The sequence below is a fragment of the Danio aesculapii genome, chromosome 11 (genome assembly GCF_903798145.1).
Source record: "Danio aesculapii chromosome 11, fDanAes4.1, whole genome shotgun sequence".
Lineage (NCBI taxonomy): Eukaryota > Metazoa > Chordata > Actinopteri > Cypriniformes > Danionidae > Danio > Danio aesculapii.
In genome coordinates this window covers 24,848,745-24,871,152 of record NC_079445.1, presented here as the reverse complement: position 1 = coordinate 24,871,152, position 22,408 = coordinate 24,848,745, and the positions used below count along the sequence as shown (strand labels likewise).

General features: G+C 36.6%; 2 protein-coding genes across 2 annotated transcripts in view; one reads left to right on the top strand and one right to left on the bottom strand.

Moving 5' to 3' along the window:
- The first annotated feature begins 890 nt into the window (after nucleotides 1-890).
- Nucleotides 891-10,620, top strand: LOC130237500 (olfactomedin-like protein 3A). The gene is given in 5 exon segments (XM_056468445.1): nucleotides 891-1,071; nucleotides 2,259-2,265; nucleotides 5,525-5,810; nucleotides 9,662-10,135; nucleotides 10,138-10,620. Coding segments are annotated over 5 exon segments (1,176 nt in total). The 5' UTR covers nucleotides 891-970; the 3' UTR covers nucleotides 10,446-10,620.
- Nucleotides 10,621-13,508: 2,888 nt separating this feature from the next.
- Nucleotides 13,509-22,408, bottom strand: part of syt6b (synaptotagmin VIb) — a 58,101-nt gene continuing 49,201 nt past the window's right edge. The window contains 5 exon segments of the mRNA XM_056468843.1: nucleotides 13,509-14,166; nucleotides 14,249-14,399; nucleotides 17,165-17,273; nucleotides 17,276-17,335; nucleotides 17,520-17,640. Of these exon segments, the coding sequence (XP_056324818.1) occupies nucleotides 14,095-14,166; nucleotides 14,249-14,399; nucleotides 17,165-17,273; nucleotides 17,276-17,335; nucleotides 17,520-17,640 (513 nt within the window). The 3' untranslated portion in view covers nucleotides 13,509-14,094.

Below are 22,408 nucleotides of genomic sequence, written 5' to 3'. Positions count from 1 at the left end.
ATCCAAACTCTACACAGAAATGCCAACTGACCCAGCCGGAGCTCGAACCAGCGACCTTCTTGCTGTGAGGCGACACCATTGAGCCACCATGCTTCCCGGTTCATTTACAGTTTTCATTTTTATTTTAAAAAGCTATCTGATATCACAGACCTCGATGAGATTTATGTTGCATAATTACACTAAAATTACGATAGGTTACCTTCTAAATTTCAGTTCTTGCTTTGTTTTTGCAACATTGGCCTTTTTTTCTCAAATCTATGCAGCAAGTATATTTTTTCTCGATTTGCATACAGAATATTGCACCACATACCATAACAGCCACAAACAAACCATTATTTATGCTTGTTTCAACAAGTCCCCACACTTTGAATGATCGCTGTGAATGATCCTCACAGATTTCGTTCTCCTCGCATTAAAACGGTGCCTGCAGTGAGACACTCCACGGTTTACACTAGTCTGAAATATGAGTCAGTGTCAGGAAATTGTCTAGTGTTATGCAACACTGAAATCAAGCTGCGCTGTTCGTCCATAGAAAATAAAGCTGAAGAAGAATAAAAAAAGGCAAGAACATCAGTAAATACACTCCTTGTGCTGGGCTACTGAGTCATTTCTACGTCTTTCAAACTAGATTTACACTACAACTGATGTACAATACTCCAGTAAATATCTGAAATTATTAAAAATATAAAGTGCATTCACAGAATCACATCATGAGTTATGAATAATAGAACACACTCCAATCTTTTTGATGTTCAAAGTTTTACCAGAAAAGGAGACGTAATCGAGCTCTCCAGAAAAAAAGAGGCGCACCAGATGTGTGAAGCTCCTCCTCTCGCTCTGCTTTTTCTCTAAACATTCCAGCCAACTCAAAACCTTTGCATGAGGGCTTTTCCTTTCCGCCTGTCACACACATTTACACACACACACACACACACTCACCGTTTCCAAGCAGTCTCCTCCAGTCTTCAAGATGAGAGCTCTCCAGCTCCTTGTCCTTGTTCTTTCTGGGTTGGTCGGGGCACAGCAGCAGGCCCTTATGGACTACTTGGAGAGAAGACTCCTTGCAATTGAGTAAGTACAGGTAATGGCTCTTCCAGCAAGACCTTGGCCTCCAGATACAGGCTAACATTGAGTGAATCTAAAGAACAAGACAACAGAGTTCGTTTTTGGATGAGTTGTGTTAGTAAGGTCTATAATACTTCCTCAGTTTGCACATAGGCTCCATTACGGGAGTAATGCACACAGAAATGCAAACAGTAAACTACAAGTTAATAAGAGATTGTACATGGTACACTATTGCTGAAACGCTTGAAGAAATAAAGCCTTTTATTCAGGGAAGATGCATGGAATTACTCTAAGTATCAGTCAAATACATTTTAATGTTAATACAAACAGATGTTATTTATTTAGATGTGTGACTGGAAGAGTATCTGCCACATAAAAAGATATGCTAGAGTAATTGGTGGTTCATTCCGCTGTGGCCACCCCTGATAAATCAGTGACTAAGCTGAAGCATAGTGAGTGAGTGTTATTTATTTTAATGTTATTACTCTTAATAAACGTATCATTAATCACTATGAATCGTGTGACATTCTGTGGTACAGAACTTTGTTTTCAATAAAAAAGCATGCAGATATAAAGGCATCCAGAGGGTTCTTTATAATTAAGAGTTGGGTAATAATGTCCCTGAAGGTACTTTTGCCTCTTTATATAATATGTTGACACTGCACTGGACCAAAAAAACATCATAAGGATATATTTTTAAAAGTGAGATTTATACATCACTTGAGAGCCGAATAAATAAGCTTATGTGTTTTTTATTGATTGATTTTAGGAAAATTTTGGTATATATGGTTGAGAATATGACTTTCGTGATTTCAAAATCTGTGTTCGTGGGTGCAAACAAAAACTTCTTAGCAATGCATTTTACTAATCAAGATTGAAATTAAATTTTTATATTTACAATAGGAAAATATACAAAATGGAACTTTACTTTGGAATTACTTCAATGTACTTTAGTTATACCCACAATACTTGTGCAAATTTAACCCTTTAACTACTGCCTGCACTAGAAATAGTTGACCATATTTTCACAGTTTGAAAACAATCACAGTTAAAGTCATTAAAGAATGACCATTTTAAATAATGGTTTACAGGACATAGCATTGTTGGTTTACAAAAAAAAAAAATCAAACAAATATAATTCTGTTTCACTACTACACCTGATTTTGCTTTGATGTAAAAAAAAGAAAAAAAAGAAAGCGTGTTAAATGAGAATCTAAAATATTTTATGGCATGCTTCAATAAATAAAGATGATTTAGTATTCAAAATGTTTATTTTGGTTATGTTTTTAAATAAATTGGTCTTACACTTCATATTTTTTTATTTTTATAGTATATGTATTAATTTCAGTACTTTTACCATAAACCGACATATCAAACCATTTGGTTGAAGTTGATATTTTAGAAATGATGGGATGTGTTGAAAAAAAATGCATTGAGTGTGTTAACTAGCAACATTAGGAGTAAAATTTTCTTGGTGGGCGGTTAAAGAGATAAGACTGGTTTTCTGGTCAGGGTCACATATACAGTCATAAAATCCATCAATATATGTACAATATTTACAAGCCTACTGAAAACGGTAGGTTTACCCAACTGCTAGTCAAAAAAAACAACAACAGACAATCCCATTTTATCTCATTCTTTCAGCTTTCGCTTCGTTCCCACTGCTTGTGTTCATTCTCCACGAATCAGTCACCCGATCCCCCTCTATGTGTTGGATTCGGCCACATGAAGGAAATTTTCTCTCCTGTTTTCTCTCTGTGCTGACTCTGCACGTACGGCAAGTCATTTGTGTGATTATGCTAAAACGCACTTCGCTGCTTCTTTCCTTCCACTGAGTCACAAATTCAAAAAAGAACATTTGCTGCCAAAGGTTGATCCATCTGCAGCGCAAAAGATGCTGTTCCGATGCCAAAGTCCTCATGAATTCCTGCAGCTGTCAGGGGAGGGCTTATATTTGAATAATTTGCACTCATGGGGCTGCCTGACTCAGTATTTAATGTGCTTGAGTTCATGGTTTTAAATGTATGATTGCTTAGAACATGCAAGTTCATTAAGCTCAAATCAGTGTCTGCATTCGCATGATCTAACATACTAAGTCAGTCAAGCCAAATGCGTTTGTGCAGAACATTTCACAATGCACATTGATTTAAAAAATCAGTAATATGATTATCATTCATGATTCATAATATATTTTTCACCATATTGTCATTGGCCAGTAAATGCATATTTTTAATGTTTATTTAATCAGGCTCAGAATCAAGACTTGTATATCAAGACTTTGATGTCAAAAATACATAAAAAACACGTCACAATAGTAAATAATTGTAAATTTACTACCTTGATTTCAAAACAACATCAAATTGACAATTAACATTGAATGCAATAACCCACTGGTTAGTGCACTGACATTTAACGCACCCAGGCCTGGGAGGATAACCGATTTCAAGGTTTACATCGATTTGGAAAAGTCAAGGTTTTAAAACAGCTAAAATATATTAGTTATACTGTTCCTAAGGTATATGTTAGTTTTTTTACATGCTATTTATGATTTTTTATTTAGTTTTTTAGGGCAACAGTATCTCCAGAAGAAAAGGAACCTCCTATTAAAATCTACTAGTCAGCTTACAATTCAGGAAACATTTGAAAAAGCAGTCGTTTGTGCACCAACATCCAAGCATGCTATAGACCTGAACAGTGCAGTGGCTTACTTTATATCCAAAAAAGAGAAAGGTATCCAAAGATGTATTTTCAAGTAGTTGTAAATAAATCTGTTTTTTAAACTAATGAAGATAGCAGAAGTCTTTTTCAGCAGAAGTGTTTCTTAAACTAAAATATATTGTGCTCACTGGGGGAAAAAAAAGTTGTTGTTTTTACACACATTTAAAAAGAACATATGCTCACCGGCCACTTTATTAGGTACATCTTACTAGTACCGGGTTGGACCCCTTTTGCCTTAAGAACTGCCTAAATCCTTCGTTGAATAGATTCAACAAGGTACTGGAAATATGGTCCATGTTGACATGATAGCGTCACACAGTTGCTGCAGATTTGTCGCCTGCACATCCATGATGCGAATCTCCCATTCCACCACACCCCAAAGGTGCTATGGGATTGAGCTCTGGTGACTGTGGAGGCCATTTAAAGCATTTGAGAAGTCATTGTCATGTTTCGAGAAACCAGTCTGAGATGATTCGCTCTTTATGACATGGCGTGTTATCCTGCTGGAAGTAGCTATCAGAAGATGAGTACACTGGGGTCATAAAGAGATGGACATGGTCAGCAACAATACTCAGGTAGGCTGTGTCGTTGACACGATGCTCAATTAGTACTAATGGGTCCAAAGTGGGCCAAGAAAATATCCCCCACACCATTACACCACCACCACCAGCCTGTCTGACACATCCAACCTGTCTCGCGCTGAAGCCTTGTCCATGTCGACCAATCGCAGCAGGCTGTCATAGGTCCAATCAGCACAGATTAGCTTCGCGCTGAGGAGGGGTTTGGGAACAAATGAATCGCTGAACGATTCATATGGGTGTCGCTGGGATAATTAGGTAAAATAAATGCAGATTATAAGACCATGAAAGTGTTGTTTGACCTTGCATGCATATTAGACTGTTGTTGGAGACCCTTACAACCTAAATATGACCCTATTTCATGTATAATATGGGCTCTTTAAATCACCTTTCCCCATCCTGATGCTCGGTTTAAATGCAGCAGATCGTCTTGACCATGTCTACATGCCTAATGCATTGAGTTGCTGCCATGTGATCGGCTGATTGGAAACTTGCGTTAACGAGCAGTTGAACAGATGTTCCTAATAAAGTAGCCAGTGAGTATATATATGCCATGTCAAAACATGATTACAGGTTGGTGCAATAGCCTAGTGGTTGGTGTGCTGACATATGGTGCAATAGCATTTCAGGGTGTCCTGAGTTCAAACCCCAGCTTGAGGACATTTTCTGTCCCTAGCCCCTCTCTCTCTCCCACTTCACTTCCTGTGTGAAATACTGTCCAATCCACTTAATAAAGGCCAAAAAAAAAACAACAACTCCATTAAAGAACAGCATTATTTATTTTGGTGGTGAAAAAGTGCTTTAATATGTGGATGTCAAATTGACGTCAAGATTTTGACATCAAATTAGTTAGCACTTTGCCATGTTTCACACAACAGTTTTTATTTTTTAGAGACAAACAGATAACCAAATGATAACAGGCTGGCTCTTCTCTAATAAACAACATAGCAACACCCAGACAACCACCTTAAAACTCTGGTGACTTTTAACCAGAAGAACCACTTGCATTTTTGTACCCACAAGACCACAGGCTAATTGCTAGCCTTGAGTTTGCCTTTTCATATGAAAGATGCCTCATTCACTGACATGTTTACAGTTGACTAATTCATATCTCCTTTGCTGAGCCTCTTGATACTTGTTTTTGTTTATTTCTCCATTGGCAGGTATCGCATCTCCTGTGGCATGAGCAGACCAGCCGCTATGCCTCTGAGCTGCGCGAGTTCAAGCAGCAGATGGTGGCACAGCTAGAGGGCCTGGACAAGAGCAAGGAGGCGCTGCGGAGCGAGTTGGACACTGTGGGAACACGCGTAGATCGCGTGGAGAGAGAGATGGACTACCTCGAAACACAGAATGGCGCGCAGCCTTGCGTGGATGTGGATGACAAGCTGGTGGAGCAGCAGGTGACGTTTGTCAAGGAGAGAAACAAAGCCAAGTACGCCAAGCTTACAGGTAAAGAGCTTTAGGTAACATTCCACATGCTTAGCTATGAGTAATGCTCGTCCCTCAGCATGATAATATGAGCCATAGTTGGATCGTCAACAATTCAGTAATCTGGAGTCCCATTTGCAATCCATTAGAGGCCACAATTTTTTTTGTGTGCAGACGTTTTAGCTAACTTAAAACATACATAAAATTGATAATACATACAATTAGTGCATAAAAACAAGAATAAAATTGCTGCCTTTAATTTTTTAGTTGAACTAAATTAACTTTTCTAGACATCTTATCTTTCAATCAAACTGAATAAAATATTAAGTTAAACTCTGTAAGACTTAAATTTTGTTTTTAATCCGATTAACATACTAAAATAAGATAAACTAACATAAAATATATGTTGTCTTGACCCTTGTCATTGATTTTTTTTACAGTGTAAAAGAGGACTTTGGCCTGCCCTGTAAATTCCTTTTTAAAAAATGGCAAAATTTATTCACAGTCATTTCAATTGAGAGAATTCAACAAGAACATTTGTAAATATTGTAAAATAAAATAACAAAAAACTTTAAAAGCAACAAATAAAAACATGTCTTCATGAAACATAACACAATTGAAAATACATGGACTAGTAAATCTGTAATGTTCATATAAAATACATTTTATCAGGAAATGATATTTCATATTATTTCATATACTATTATAGTATTGATAGTAATTAATACATCATATTTCTAGTTTAGTTTTAGGTTTTTTTAATATATTTCTTCAGTTTTTAATTTTATCTTACATTTTACACCCTTGTTGTGCTGATTATTATTTTTGTTTATTTCAGTTATTTGCCATTTTTGCCAATATAACATTATAATTTTCTAGTTAGTTTTTCTAGTTACACCTTTTATATCTTTCTATACATATATAGTTTTAAATCTATAGTTTCTATTTTTTCTGTATTAAATCTACAGTGCCTATAGAAAATCATCACACACCCCTTTGAAATAATGGTTTCACTTTATTTTGATGGTCCCTTTAATGCATTTTGTTGAATTTAAGTTACATTGCATCTACATGCCAACTAATTTTTCAATAGATTATAAGTAGGCTGTAGGTTGGGGTTAGGGTTAGAGTTAGAGTATGTTGACATGTACTTGCAAAATTTCTTATAGTCAGTTACAGTAAATGTCGGTTGAAGGAGCAGTGTCAGCAGATATTAAGCAGACAGTTTACTAATACTCAAATGAGACGTAATTGGCATGTAGTTGCAATGCAACTTTTAGTCAACAAATGTGCAACAGGGACCATCAAAATAAAGTTTTACTGAAATAATTACTTTATTTGTCATACAGCCTGACATCAAATTGCATTCCAAATAACATTTGCAGCTTTTGAAATGTTTTGTAGCCTTCTCCTAATCTGTGCCTTTCTAAAACTTTATCCCAAAGGTCTTTTGAAAGCAAGGTGTAATGTGAGTAAAGGTATAGATTTTTCTTAGAGCATGATGATTTCCTATAGGCACTGTATAGTTCTATAGTTATAATAGTTTTAAAACAATGCTATCTCATGGTTGAAAAACTTCATAGAAATCAATAGGAAAAAAGTGAAAAGTGCATGTCACACTTCAAAGATTCAGTTTTAAGAATCTCTTAATGAAGCAAGGCTTCTGTGGTAAGTGGCATGAGAATGACAGGAAAGCAAGTTCAATCAAATCAAGCTCTGAGCTACACAGCAACTTGACGGAGTAATACATAATGCATTAAAGAGGGGGTCTAATCTTCCTAAAGTCCTCGTTTAGAAAAGCACTTAGAGGTACTAAATAAAAAGTATTATTATTCCATCACTGAGTGAGACAGTAATTATACTGCTGGAGGACAAATCATGATGCTTTTCACACAGCGCCTCTACCACTTCAGCAGCTCTATATTGCATTTTCATAGCAAAACGGCACAAATCTGATTAACCCAGTCTGTCATTAGTGTACTGTGCATTGCCATTAGGCTTTAGTGTTCAATCAGGCTTAGTGGAAAGCACAATAAGTAATATTATGAGGAGCGGGATAAACTTTGGAACAGAAAAGGATAAATATTGATAGAGATGCAGTTGCAAACGAAATGATGCAGAAATTTTGATGAATAAAGGGTTAGTTCATCACAAAATAAAATTCTGTCATAATTACTCTAATGTTGTTCCAATTCTATAAAGCATTCACTCATCTCCACAAACTAACATTTTTCTTTTAAAGCTAGGAGGATACTATCCCTCCACTCAGTGTCTACTACATGCTAAAGCTTTCCATAAGCTTTACAAGATGAAAAGATTTAATTTAGGCTTTCATTCACTTGTAAACATCAGCAAACAATGTTTAAAGCATACTAATTTGGTCCAAGTATGCTTGCTTGATGTGTGAGAACCAATTAGGTTTATTCTTAAGTGTCACATGGCACATTTGAGCTTTTGTTTTCATGCATTCTGTAAGTTGATGTCCAAACAATATTTACCTGTGAATAAAAGGCCAAATAAAACCTGTTCATCATATAAAGTAAAACTGTCTCTTAACTTGGTTCAATTACATCTTCTTTTTTTACATTTTACAAATGTTTGAAGCTTCAAAGTTTTGAGTGAACTGACATTCAATGAAGGGACAACAATCTATTTTCCTTTTGTAACAAAGATGAATGAAATCGGGTTTTGAAATATGGGTGAGTACATGATAAAATAAGTAAATGAAGAAAGAATTTTAAGTTTGGGGTGATCTAACCCTCTAACATAGTGTCAAAGTAATTAAAGGGAGAAACTGGAATAGGCATTAAGTAGGGGATAAAGTACATCCAGGGAGTATACTATACTAAGCATGACAGGTTTATCGGTAGGCCGATGTTGTATAAGACTGAATCTATTTATTCTTCGAAAACAACAGCCTGGATTTACAGTATGTTTCCCCGCTTATTAAATGGCTACTTGCCACAAAACGTAAAATTAAACGCAAAACATTGTTGTGTAATAGTTTATTAATTCTTTAATGAAAGTCAAAGCTGACAGAAACTAGTTCTGCATAATATACCGTTTTAACATCGATATCACAATGTGATCATTCGCAATAGTCATAATAATAATTTCGCAAGTGTGTTTTGAGGCCTGTGACTGTGTTAGGGTTTTAATGCATTCAGGCATGATAAATTGTAGCTTTTGTATCTTTGACAAATTAACAATGATTAATTTCATTGAATTGTTTATAAAACGAAGACTATGCAGTATTATTTACATTTGATTATTCAATTACTATATATCTAAATAGAATTCGACTCCTCGGAAAACAATAAAATGCGGTTTATTTAATTTGTATCTTTTTCTTTATTGAATTTATCTATGCTTGTAGATTGTTGATTATATTTCATGCAGACACACTCCCTACAGAATCATCCCAATCAATCTAAATGATAAATTCTTTCCAAATAGTTATTCAGCTCATCTAGTGAAATTGTATTCATATCGCAATATTTTATGGCAGTATAAAAAAAATATCACAATATTAGATTTTTTCAATAGCGTGCAGCCCTAACAGAAACGAAAACAGCTGAATTGAGCATACACTAACCTCATTATTCACTCACAAGATGGCACCAAACAGTCAACAATTGACAGACAAGCAAATAAATATGGGTATATTTTCACTGCCGGTCGAGATGATTCATTGGATGAGCCTGTGTTAATAGCTTCAGCAGTTGTTATCTGAGAATAACATACCTTGGAGTGTAGCGACTGACCAATCAGAATCAAGTACTGCAGACATGGTATAATATGTTATAATACACTATAACAAGGAGATAGTTGAACCAAAAATGAAAATAATTTAAATGTGTCCTTATGTTTAGACTGCAGTGATATGATCTCCAGCATCAAAGCCATGAAGATCCTCAAACGAGTGGGTGGTGCTAAGGGCATGTGGACCAAGGACATGGGAAGTGCCACTGGGAAAGTGTACATCTTAAATGGGACTGATGATAATACAGTATTTGAATTTGGGACAGTCCGTGAATTCACGTCCTCCCAAGGCACCTCTGGGGCCACCACCATCCAGCTCCCTTCGGCCTGGCGTGGAATGGGCCACGCCATCTACAACAACCACATGTACTACCTGAAGCAGGGTGAAGAGATGAAACTAATAAAGTTTGATCTCCAGAAGAACATAATTGTGGACAGTGCTGTGTTTCCAGTTAAAAACCAGCTCCCCGTGTACAGCCTGAATCCCGAGACATTCATTGATTTAGCAGTGGATGAAGAGGGACTGTGGGCAATCTATGCCACTCAGGAAAATGAGCGGCACATCTCTTTGGCCAAGATAGACCCCAAACGCTAGACATCCAGCAGATGTGGGACACCCCTTGTGTGAGGGAGAATGCAGAGGCAGCATTCGTCATCTGCGGGACTGTCTATGTGGTCTACAACTCCAAATTACCCAGTCGTTCTCGAATTCAGTGTGTGTTTGACGTCAGCGATATGGTCAACAATGATGAAGCTCCACATGTATACTTTCCAAAACGATATGGCACTCATTCCAGCCTTAAATACAGCCCTGTGGAACAGCTGCTCTACGCTTGGGACGATGGCTATCAAATCCTCTACAAACTCCAACTGAAAAAGAAGCTAGAGGTGTAGAAGGACGACAGAGGGACTGAGGGAAGCAGAGCAGGATATGAAATGCCCATGTTATTGGCTTGATTATCTTATTCAACCTATCACATCAACACGTTTGAGCTTTGTATTTACACGTAAAACATAACATATGATTGGTTGGACACTTTTGTTAAGACTTTTACTACAAATTAATGTACAGGGCTCAACAATGAACATTTTAACTCAGTTTGCCTGGAGCAGAACTAATAAATAATTGCATATGTTATGTTAATATGAAGTATATTGTCAATAAATACTTTCAAAAAATACATTGTCTATTAAATACATTTGTTTAATATCTGTTATATAAGTGCTGATATAACCACCCGTTTCATATTTCAGTGATCAAAATACTATTATTACAATTGTACACATTCGTATGCTTACATTATAACTAAAATGGATAATATAGACTATAAATATGTAACAATGCAGGAATCGTATGCTACTTCAAATATAAAAACAGATTTTAATGTGTTAGCCTAGCCTATATGATAACATTAGGATTTTACAACAACAAATGACAAAACTGTTTCTAACTGTATTGTTATTCTTTAGCAAATAGATCATCCCTAATGAGGCTTATTGTTAATGCTAATCAGAAGGTATGAGCATAAATGTTAGCTTAATTTTTCATGTTCTCCATCTATTCTTGTTTTCACTCACCGTAGTTGCGTTTCTGGAAGTTCCGCATATTTAAGTTGGAACTTTCTGGAAAGTTTGAGGTTGAAAACTAAGTGAAAAACATATCTTATTCTATTCATTCATTCATTTCCTTTGGCTTAGTCCCTTTATTTATCAGGGCTCGCCACAGCGGAATGAACCGCCTATCTTGTTCAAAAGTATATACCATGGCCTTTTACTTCAGTGAACCATATGAAACAGTTGATATGTGACTAACCTCAAAACGGGTGTTTCTGTTGATAACTGATAAAAATAACTTTCGTTCTTCCTCCCTGCATCACTCTACTACTGTGATATTGCGTTAATACAACAGTTAGACTGCATAATCTTGTGTATAAAAACTAAATCAAGCATGAAAAGTCTCAAAAACCCTTTTGTACAAGGAACTACTTTCTTCCCCCATTCATTCACATCTACAGCTGACGTCAGAACAGCAGAAACCATTGGCAGTTAACAAACGTCACGTTAGAACTAGTATTTAAATGATTCTCTGTCTAAAGCGAAGACAAACAGCGAATTTTTGCTCACATTTTTAGATTTGTTTTACAATTTTTCAGTGCAGAATGATTTTCCCAGTATTCTCTGTTGCAATCAGGATATCATAATAATTACCCCCCCAAAAAGCCAAGCAAAGCAAACACTACCCGTTTCTACCAGTTGGTATAAATACAGCACTACAAATACAAAAGAGAAACAACAACTTAGAATGTGACTTACCTGATTTTAATTAGGCTTTTGTTCAGCTGTAGTTTGAAACTTATGAGAAAGCGTTGAGTTTTTCCTCACTTTAAGAACTTATTATGCGGTCTATGTCGCCATCTTGTGGCGGAACGTCAACCGTCACTTTCTTTGGTCTGCTCAGACAGGCTGAAGGCGGGAGCCAATGCACTGAATCCGATGCTCCGAAATTATAAATATTTTAAAATAGGCACCATCCCTATAAATAAACTGCGTAGCTACAATCTAACAACTACATTCTCAACAACAACAACAACAACAACAAAAAAGCCTCAAAGTGCATTATGTTGTCCAACAGCAGCAATATTTGTCAAACTGTGTCCTCTGCTTGTCACTGATGTGGGCGGAGTAATAAAGTAAAGAGTGAGTGCTGTTATTTGCAGAATATTGCTTGGATATTAGCCAATCAAATTCAAGAACCAGACAGAACTGTTGTATAAAAATAATCAATACACATTAAATGTTGATTTGCCAGCCCTTTCCCAGTGTATTTGGCCGTCGTTTTGAAGGAAGTGTGTGTAAATCATTTTAGTGGACAGCTACAGACGATATAACACAGCAACCAAAACATTAATTATCCTGATAAAACAAGGGTATCCTACTATAAATGTCAATTTTCCATCATTTTTCAAGTATCTTCTTTTGTTATACAACACACACATACACAAAACAAATTTGTGAATGTCTGGAACCACATTAGGATAAATATATATTTTAGAGTGAGTAGGGGTAGACAAATGAAACAAGTAAAGAAAAGCATATTTTTGAAGCTGAATTTTATAACTGGAGTGCTATGTCAGAACACATTTGTCTACTGCATATACAGGTCTAGAACAGTAAAAGTAAAGCAGAACAATGTAATACACTTTCAACTTCTACAGTTTCCTTCGCATAATACAGTACAGTCAACTTGAAACCTAAAGGGCTTTTTAAACTCCACTCCCTTGTGTCTTCCATTTTTTCAGTGCAGAAACACATACTCTTTGAACTGGCCCTAATCAAGCAGCTATTAATAACATTAGCCTAACAAATAATGAAAGAAGAACAAATCAACCAATAGAAGCAAAACTTTAATCACACCTTTGAAGTACAAGGGATGTTCTGAAACAGCAAATGTACATTACAAATACAAATTCTCAATATAAAAGGTGCAAGTGGCTCTGAATCAGGCGTTTCATATACAGAAACGCCAGTGATTATTATTACAATGAGTACCAGCCAGGCCAGCAAACAAAATACATCATGTTATCTAAAGAGAAAACACATCAAAGGTAACAGGAAAAATACAGAACAATGAACATTTGTCACATTTGATGTAAAATACAAAACCAGTCTTTGTAAAACAGTGCTTCTAATTTACATAGAGATAATTTCAAGTCATTTTAGAAAGCCAAGGATTATTTGCATCCTTGATATATTCGTTATGTTTTTTTTATACTTTGGAAGCTACAATTACTGCATTGAGAAATTATGATGACTTTAACCACACATTATGGATAATGGAGGATAAATCTGTGGATGGATTTAACTGAGGTGAACTTAATCAGGAAAAACAATAGAAAATTACTTAGAACACTCAAAACAGTCAGCAACTTTATGATTAATTACAAACAAACCTTTATACTTTACACGGATGATGAGATATTTGTAGACAGAATACAAATGATTCTTGGCGTTGGTGTTTTTGGTGGCAGAACAGATTCACTACTTCACAAACAAAAGGAAGATCAATGGAATTACTCAGATCCGCATGTAAACCATATACAATTTATATCACCGAGGACTTCATATATCTTTCCAGCCAAACAAATCTTTAAACACAAGACAAATTAACAGGAAGGAAGTAATGGCTAAATATATAATAAACTATATCTTCATACTATTAGAATGTCAGATAAAATATAATTTACATCTACAAGTTTTACACTATTCATCAGCAAATACACCCTTTTACGGTGCTTAAATTCATCTTGAAGTGTATTTTTCAACCTCATTGAGTTGTGGCTTGTGGATCTACCCAATGTAGTAAAGCAACACTTCAATCCAAGCACAACAAAAGCTAGAACTTGGCTAGGATGCACTCCCGCTTCCCGCTGCATGTCCACACAGACATAAGTTGTGTCACATGTCGTCTAAGGACATTTCTCGAATCTCTCCAGATACTTGGGAGATACTTGGCTTGAAGTCGAAGAGAAAGGCTGTCCCTTTTTTATGGACTTGAAGGGAGTCTGGGAGATGGACACGAGCCCTGGCTGTCAAAGCTTGCGGTGCGAGCCTTCCACTGAAAGAGAGAAGGAAAACAGAAAAACTATTCTTCAAAATGTACTTTTCCACTGAGAGAAGTTTTAAGGATAAACAGTCACCTCCTTCTCAGACTTCTTGGGCTCCACAAGTGGGTGCCAGTGGGCGATAGGTTTTCGAGGGTAAGCCAGCATCTCATTCCAGTGGTCTCTTCCAAGTCCCTCGGCATGGATCCCTACACGACAGACTCCAATGATCTCATTATGTCCCACTCTACACACCAGGAGAATGAGGAATAGATTTGTGAAGCAGACTGACAACATAATATTTGGGTGGTCATGAGACAGTAATGAAGCCTTTATAATCATGGCATGACACATCATTTATGCATGCGCACAACAACTGTCATTAGCTCATGTCATTTTAAATGCAAAGGGGACATTGTTTAAGATTTCTTTGTTATAGCAACTAGACATTATCAAGACCACATAACTTGTCATAAACTGTCATAAACATTAATGTCATGAGGCTATTACGATTGCTTCATGAATTGTATAGCAGCATCATTAAAACTTTTCTTGACATCAACTACAGTGAAATAAATTGAATTTGTCATTAAAATGTTATCTAATGTCATTTATCTGACAGAGCATTGGCAGTTTTATTAAGAATTTTTTAATGACAATATCAAAAAGTGATCAGAAGAACATTCATGACATGATTATAATGGCCCCATGTCGATGTTTATGACTCCCAAATCGCATACTTAAGCACTATTCTACATTCTCATGTTGAATTACATTATTTATTTTGGATCGTGAAAGCAAAATTCTCCTACGAGAGCCTCCCGTTTATACTGCCTCCTGATGCTGAATGCGGCTATATTCATAGCAGGTCTGTATGAAATAAACGTGCGGTACAGTCCATCCTGCCAAACGCACATCACATGAGAGCAATTACTCAAATGCCCACAAACTTGTAAACAAAGAGTCGCTGTCATTTCTGGAGGAGATTCGCTATCAAGACCAAATTGTGATTACTTAGGGAGACCAGTGCAATCTGATGAAGCATTGATCAGAGGATGATAATGTGTAACACAGCCATAAATGAGGTTGATGTCGTGATCTCGTTTCTTTTGTGTGAGCATGCGAGTTAGCTTGGGCACATAAAAAAATACAGATTTTGTTTGATTCGGACATTTAGAAATGAAATCTATGAGACAGTTGTTGTTTAATTTATTGGTGATTCCAAGTATATAGTATAATCGTAAGCTTGGCGTAGAGAATTTGATGTTTTCCCATTCAAACCGGGTAGTATGCCTGAACATACTACCCGAGAGGCGTTTCAAAGATGGCCACCGAGTGAAATGACTTGCCTTAAAGGGACTTGATGGAAGCATATTTACAGTGTATTTTTGAATTCTATTCAAGCTAATCATATTCATTCTATATAGAATGTACATTTTCTAATGGTCATGAAATAATATTCTCAACTCAAATGTAGTTCCCTCTCGAGTAGAATGCGATTTCAGATGTAGTTAAAGATCTGGGGCCTCATGTATCAACGCTGCGTACGCACAAAAACTTTGGGTACGCCAGATTTCACGCTCATGTTTGGATATACTAAGGATGAAATTAACGTGAGAATGTGCGTTGGTCCACGCCAACTTCATGTCTGGCGTGCATGTATTTCTTGTGTGTGTGTGTGTGTGGGGGGGGGTTTCACCTTTATTGGATAGGACAGTAGAAAGTATTGACAGGAAAGCATGAGGAGCAGAGAGAGGGGAAGGATCGGCATAGGACCACGAAGCAGAATTGAACTCGGGTCGCCGTGAGCACCGGAGCGCATGTGTCAATGCACTAACCACTACACCAATGGCGCCGAGCACAAAGTATCTTTGAGCCGTGCAATGCCAGCTGTATGGGACAGGATCATCAGCATGTCTAGCAGGTATAGGTTTCCATACCATGCAGTTGACCAGCCAAACATTAAAGCACAATTTGCTGGTTTTAAATTTGCCCAATGTAACTGCACGCGCATTGCTATAAAGGTGCCACCTAAAGACGAATTTGCATACGTGAATCGGAAACATTTCCATTCAATAAATGCGTAAATAATATGTAATGGTCAAATGCGTTTAACAAATATTGTAGCAAGGTGGCCTTGGTCAACCCATGATTAATTCATCCTTACAAACAGCATGGTTGGGCTAAGGCTCTATGGTGGCAGGCACATGGCCAGTATTAGAGCGGACGATTGGGCAGCTGAAATGCCAGTGGTGCTGCCTTGATAAGAGCGGAGGGGTGCTGCTATACCGCCCTAACAAAGTGTTCCTCTAATACATCTGTGTCTCCCACAGACACGGATACTACTCCAGACAGTAAAGTGTCGCCCACAATTGAGGCAACTCTGTTAGTTCAGCAACCCCTGTTCCCCCGCCTGTTCGGTCCACACTTTGATGGTGCGCCGCTGTTCTTCTCTTAACCACTCAGTTTCATGTTAATTCGCATATACAAAGAGAATATGCATGGGATTCCGCGTACTCAGTGTTTCATACATCTGAATTTTTTACTGTGTACGCACATTTGCAGCTTTGGTTCTGACTCTCTGTTGTTAAAATCATTGTCGGTGTCCTGGCCAACTTCCCTCCATTGACCCTGACCCATCATGGCCTCCCAATCATCCCCATCCACCGAATTGGCTCTATCCATGTCTCTCCACTCCACCAATAGCTGGTGTATGGTGAGCACACTGGTGCCATTGTCCTGTGGCTGCCGTCGCATCATCCAAGTGGATGCTGCACACTGGTGGTGGTGTGGTGGTGATGGTGTGGAGATAAATGTGCTATATAAATACACATTACATTACATTATAACTGCGCAAAAGACACTTAACGAGAGTTGTCATAAGCATACATAAAACCTCATTCACATTTATGACCTGTTTTAACATAACTATAAGGCGTCAGTCTTACAACCACCTCCTGTAAGTAAAGTGTTACCGATATTTGTACAGAGAAACACTCAGATAGCACTTACAGATCGTAGTCCATAACCGATATGTGTAAGCTGACTTGATCCATATTCTCCGGGGGAATGTCAAAGATGATCGCCTCATTATATGTTGGATTCAGCGTGTTCTTTTTATGGACGTTTTCTTCTTTTTCAAGCGTCTCCCGTCACAAATCAGCGAAACCTTCACGTACGGATCTGTCAAGAGAGCAGGGAGGTGTGACACACGTTTCTCAACGCATCTCTCCCTTGTCTTCTCATGATCCTAAAATGTCTGACTTGCTGACAATGATAAATGTGGCTGTCCAAGTGTATAAACAGGAAGAGGGAAGCAAGCTGACAGATGTGGGAAAATGAAGATGCACAGGGGACAGCTGCATACCTGAATAACCGGTAATATCCATGGCTTTGAGGTTCCTACATTTGATGACAGTAAGTGTGAGTCTCCCTGCAGTTGGCAAGTAGCAGAGAGAGAACATTATCTCTCCCAGATCCACACTCTCCTGCAGAGTCAAACAAACACACATCAAATCTACTAGATAATGGTGTCGTTACAAATAAATTACCATGGTTACTAATAATGTTAATATATAAATGACTTGAATGGAGGTAAATGATGAACACATGTAGGGGTGATCTTTACTCTCAAATAAAACTATCAAAAGCAGTTGATTGATTGATTGATTGATTGATTGATTGATTGATTGATTGATTGATTGGTTGGACAGCAAGAAGTTCACTGGTCCAGGCCAGGTGGCATATCTGTGAGGAGTTTGGATGTTCTCCAAGTGCTTGTGTGGGTTTCCTCCGGGTGCTCCAGTTTTACCCACAGACCAAAGTCTATGAGTGTGTGAGTATATATTCATCATAATGTACACTGTACATTAGAACAATGACTGTACAATGCCTGACAAAAGTCTTGTCGCCTATCCAAGTTTAGGAACAACAAATAATAACTTGACTTCTATTTAATAATTTGACATCAGAATGTGGCTTGCATGAAAGGCAATTATGCTTATTTTACCAAAATAAAATATGATCACGCCTTGATTTTTAATTATTTAATTAGGACAACAAGCTCTGACTTTGCTTTGACAAAAGTCTTGTCACTTGACTTTATATTCTACACTGTACATTATTTCTGTTATGGTGCAGTGGAAAAGAAGAATTAATATTGTGTATTACTCCCATGAGCTTGGACAGCTGCATCCATACATCTCTGCAATGACTCAGATAGCTTATTAATAAAGTCATCTGAAATGGCAAAGAAAGCGTTCTTGCAGGACTCCCAGAGTTCATCAAGATTCTTTGGATTCATCTTCAATGCCTCCTTCTTCATCTTACCCCATGACATGCTCAATAATGTTCATTTCTGGTGACTGGGCTGGCCAATCCTGGAGCACCTTCTTTGCTGTCAGGAACTTTGATGTGGAGGCTGAAGTATGAGAAAAAGCACCATCTTGCTGAAATATCTGCCCTCTCCTGTGGTTTGTAATGTAATTGGCAGCACAAATGTCTTGATACATCAGGCTGTTGATGTTGATGATGACAAAAGGCAAAAAGTAAAAGAAACAAATAAAACAGGGCGAGAAAGTGTTAAAATTCTAAAAATGTGGTAAAAATCAGGCGAGGGCTTTTCTTTTTCTGGATTGTTTTTGAAAACACTATTGGTTGGGTTTAGTGAAGGGGGTGGGTGGGGTAATCATTAGTCGGTCAGTCGGTCAGTCGGTCAATCACTCAGTCGACAGCGGCATCTGATGGATTTATGCAAGAAGAAACGGTGCGAATGGCACTCGCGAGGGAAATTTGAGATCTGAAAAAGCATACACAGTAGCCTCTGGTGGATTCGCGAAAACAAAAACTGCAAAAAACGTACATCTTGGGAGGTATTTTGCGCTCTCCAGAAATGTATACAGGGGTACCATAATAATGAGCCTGGGTTGGATCGATGGATTGATGGACAGAAATAATACAGCAGTTCTCTCAAAACTGAAATTTTGCTGTGCATTTTAGGCTGTCCAAGACATAGGTGAATTTCCAATTGAGATTGCACATCTAAATGTGATCTTATCTTTTAATACTAGTTGCAGCATCTAGGATCAAATAATATTATGACTCACATAGGACCAAATGTCTCCTTTAATGTTCGACTGAAGGAAAAAATGCAACTATATCTTAAAAGACCTGAGGGTAAGTTATAATTTTTGGTATTCTATAAGACTTTCATTCAGCATACATTAAATGTCACACAAAAAGGTTTTTCAACCATCAAACATTGCGAGTTTGTGAGTGACTTCTGTATTCTGTACATAAAGGATAATTTTATGTCATTTCAAGATGCTGTTGTTACAGCTGAAACTTTAACAGTGTCCATAACACAGCCAACTTCAATCAATAAATTGATCGTATTGATTTGCACAAAATATTCAATACACAATCAACAAGGTATTGAGTGACTGGATCACACATCCTTAGGTCTTTCTCCAACATTTAACCCAGCTGTGCATCTCTTAAGCTTGTACTACAATAAATCATATAAATGTATACACATACATATTTTCTCAGCAATGTTATAATCATAACTGAGCACACTGTAGTAAGATGAGAGTGCAATTACCTCCAAGACAATTTCATGAGTCACTGAGCAAGCTGGGTTCACTGAACTGCTGTTTGCGTGCTTGACGTATCAGTGATATCATTAGCATCCGCTGTTTTACAAGTTATCAGTGCAGTCCTGTTGCTTTTATCATTGCGCCATTTGCCAGTCTACAATCTTTTCTATGCCCAGACATTTTACTTATGATTTGCTTGGGCAGTGAATAGCTGGAGTATCTTCACTCAAATGTAACAAGAAGCAGTGGCAGTCCTGACTCAAATGGTGCCCTTGGCTAGACCAGACAAGCCTAGAAAAGCTGCTTGGAAAAGTTAAATTTCATTGAGAGTGTTTGGGTGGAACTGAAAGCATGCTGCACAAGGCTGTCAATTCAGCTGCGTGTGAGCGATACAGAAGTGGAGTGCGAGTCTGAGAGTTTTGCCCTCAAAAACCCAAGGCGACTGTTTATACTGCCAGAAATTGTCTACTGAGAAGAAGAGATACGAACTTAGAGCTCAAAAACACTACATTCAAAAACTCACAACAAGAGAAAATACTAAGAGGAACTCTTTAAGTCCTGATGCACCAAAATTATCCCATAAGAACTGTTATTAATGCAACACATTACTATGATGAATACGTTGCATTGAAACCACAGGTAATGATAAATAGTTTGTCCTTATTGTGGAATGAGAATCTTTTTACTTTATTACATAACAAAGATTAAGGTTGTGTTCAGACTTGTAGATCAATTCTCTTGGTTTGTGTGGTTTGGGGCAAAGATGAACAATACATTTGGTGCTGGTTCATTTAGCTCTGACACTGTCATTTTTAAATGTAAACCAATATAAAAAAGATATACAGTGCTCGGCATATATGAGTACACCCTTCACAAATCTATCTTTTACAATTAAAAAATGTGTGGTATGTGAAAAAACTAAAATAGTTGTTAGAAACCTTCAGTATATGTGTGATCATCAGACTGCTTCTCCAAAAAACAAGCAGAGGGAGAAAATCACAAGACATTTCATTTTGCATGATATTGCATACACTCAGGACATGTGTGGCTTCTGACCTATATTACTTTTCTTTTCTGTGCTCCAGGACTAATTTCATATATTTGTTTATGAAATTATAAAATGTTTAGAGCTGTGCAATTTTTCTACATTACTTAAGCATCTATAATTCTTTTTCATTTTGAGCATTATAAACTCTATATGATGGATAACAGAGCCCGAAGTGTCTTCTTTCCAAAGATACATGAACTGTGAATGAAGACTGAAATTATTCAGCAACTGTTACTGTTTTAGTTTGGGAAGGTCATTTTTGAGAAAATGCCTCTGACGGTGAGGGAAAGAAGGACACCGATATAGCCTCGGAAAACATTTTGCATGCTATCTTCATCAAATTTGAAATGTAAACTCATGAAACACTTAGATTTCAAGGTATATATTTTTTCTAGGACATTACATTAATGTTTTTCGTTGTTTGTATATGGAAAAACAAATATTGAACACAATACATTTTTTTCTCATGACTTCATAATGTATAACTTTATCTTTTTGAGCATGAAACTTCCCCTTATACTACAGTAAAGCCCAAAGTGTCTCTTTCCAACGACACTAATTTGTGTTCGTAGCTTACTGGGGTCAAGAACTGTTACTATTTAATGTTAGGTAGGTTTAAATTCAAACAATTGGTAAAGGAGTAAATTCCAAAAGTGAGTGCTGGCTATTCATATTTTCTATAGGATGCTTTGCAATATTATATTTGTGCTTATACAATAGGTTGGTCAGTACTGAAGCCAGATCTGGAGCTTATTTAACCAAAAACTTAAAATCACCATGTAAAAATGTTTACAACCAAATGTATATGTTAGGAATTTTTTTTAATAAAATCTATGGAGTGGAATTAATAAGAGAAACAAAATATATATGCTAACGCTTTACAATAAGGTTGTATTAGTTAATGTTAGTTAATCACATTTAATAACATGAACAAGCAACGCACAATACATTTATTACAGTATTTGTTCATGTTAGTTAACATTAGTTAATGAAAATACAGTTGTTTATTGTTAGTTCAAGTTAACCCACAGTGCATTAACTAATGCTAACATGCATTATTTGATAAGGCTTTAGTAAATGTTGAACTATGAATAATAAATGCTGCACTAGTACTGTTCATACCTAGTTCAAATTAATAAATACATTAACCAATATTAACTAATAAAACCTTATTGTATAGTGCAACCAATTATTTAAACATTAGTATAGTTTGTAATTTTTTTCAATATTTTACTTAAGTTTAAATGCATTTTTTTCTGTTTCTAAATATGCTTGGTGAGTATAATATTATTTTAATAATATATCTGTTTAATAAATCTGTTTTGTTTAAATGCACCAAAATATATTACCTTTATTACTTAGAAATAGATTAAAAAATATTCATTTTCAGAATGGAGTGTACTCGTGCTTATGCTCAGCACTGGATATATTTGAATGCTTGAGCTCTTTAAAGCAGGACGGATTTTGATTTTCTGTCAATGTTGTTATCATTGATCAGATAGGAAAAGTATTCAGAAAAAGATTAACATTATTGTTATTCCGTGCTGGTATTGTTTTTGTGGATTATTACAGTGTGAATAGGATTTAAATCTGCTACTAAATATGTGCACA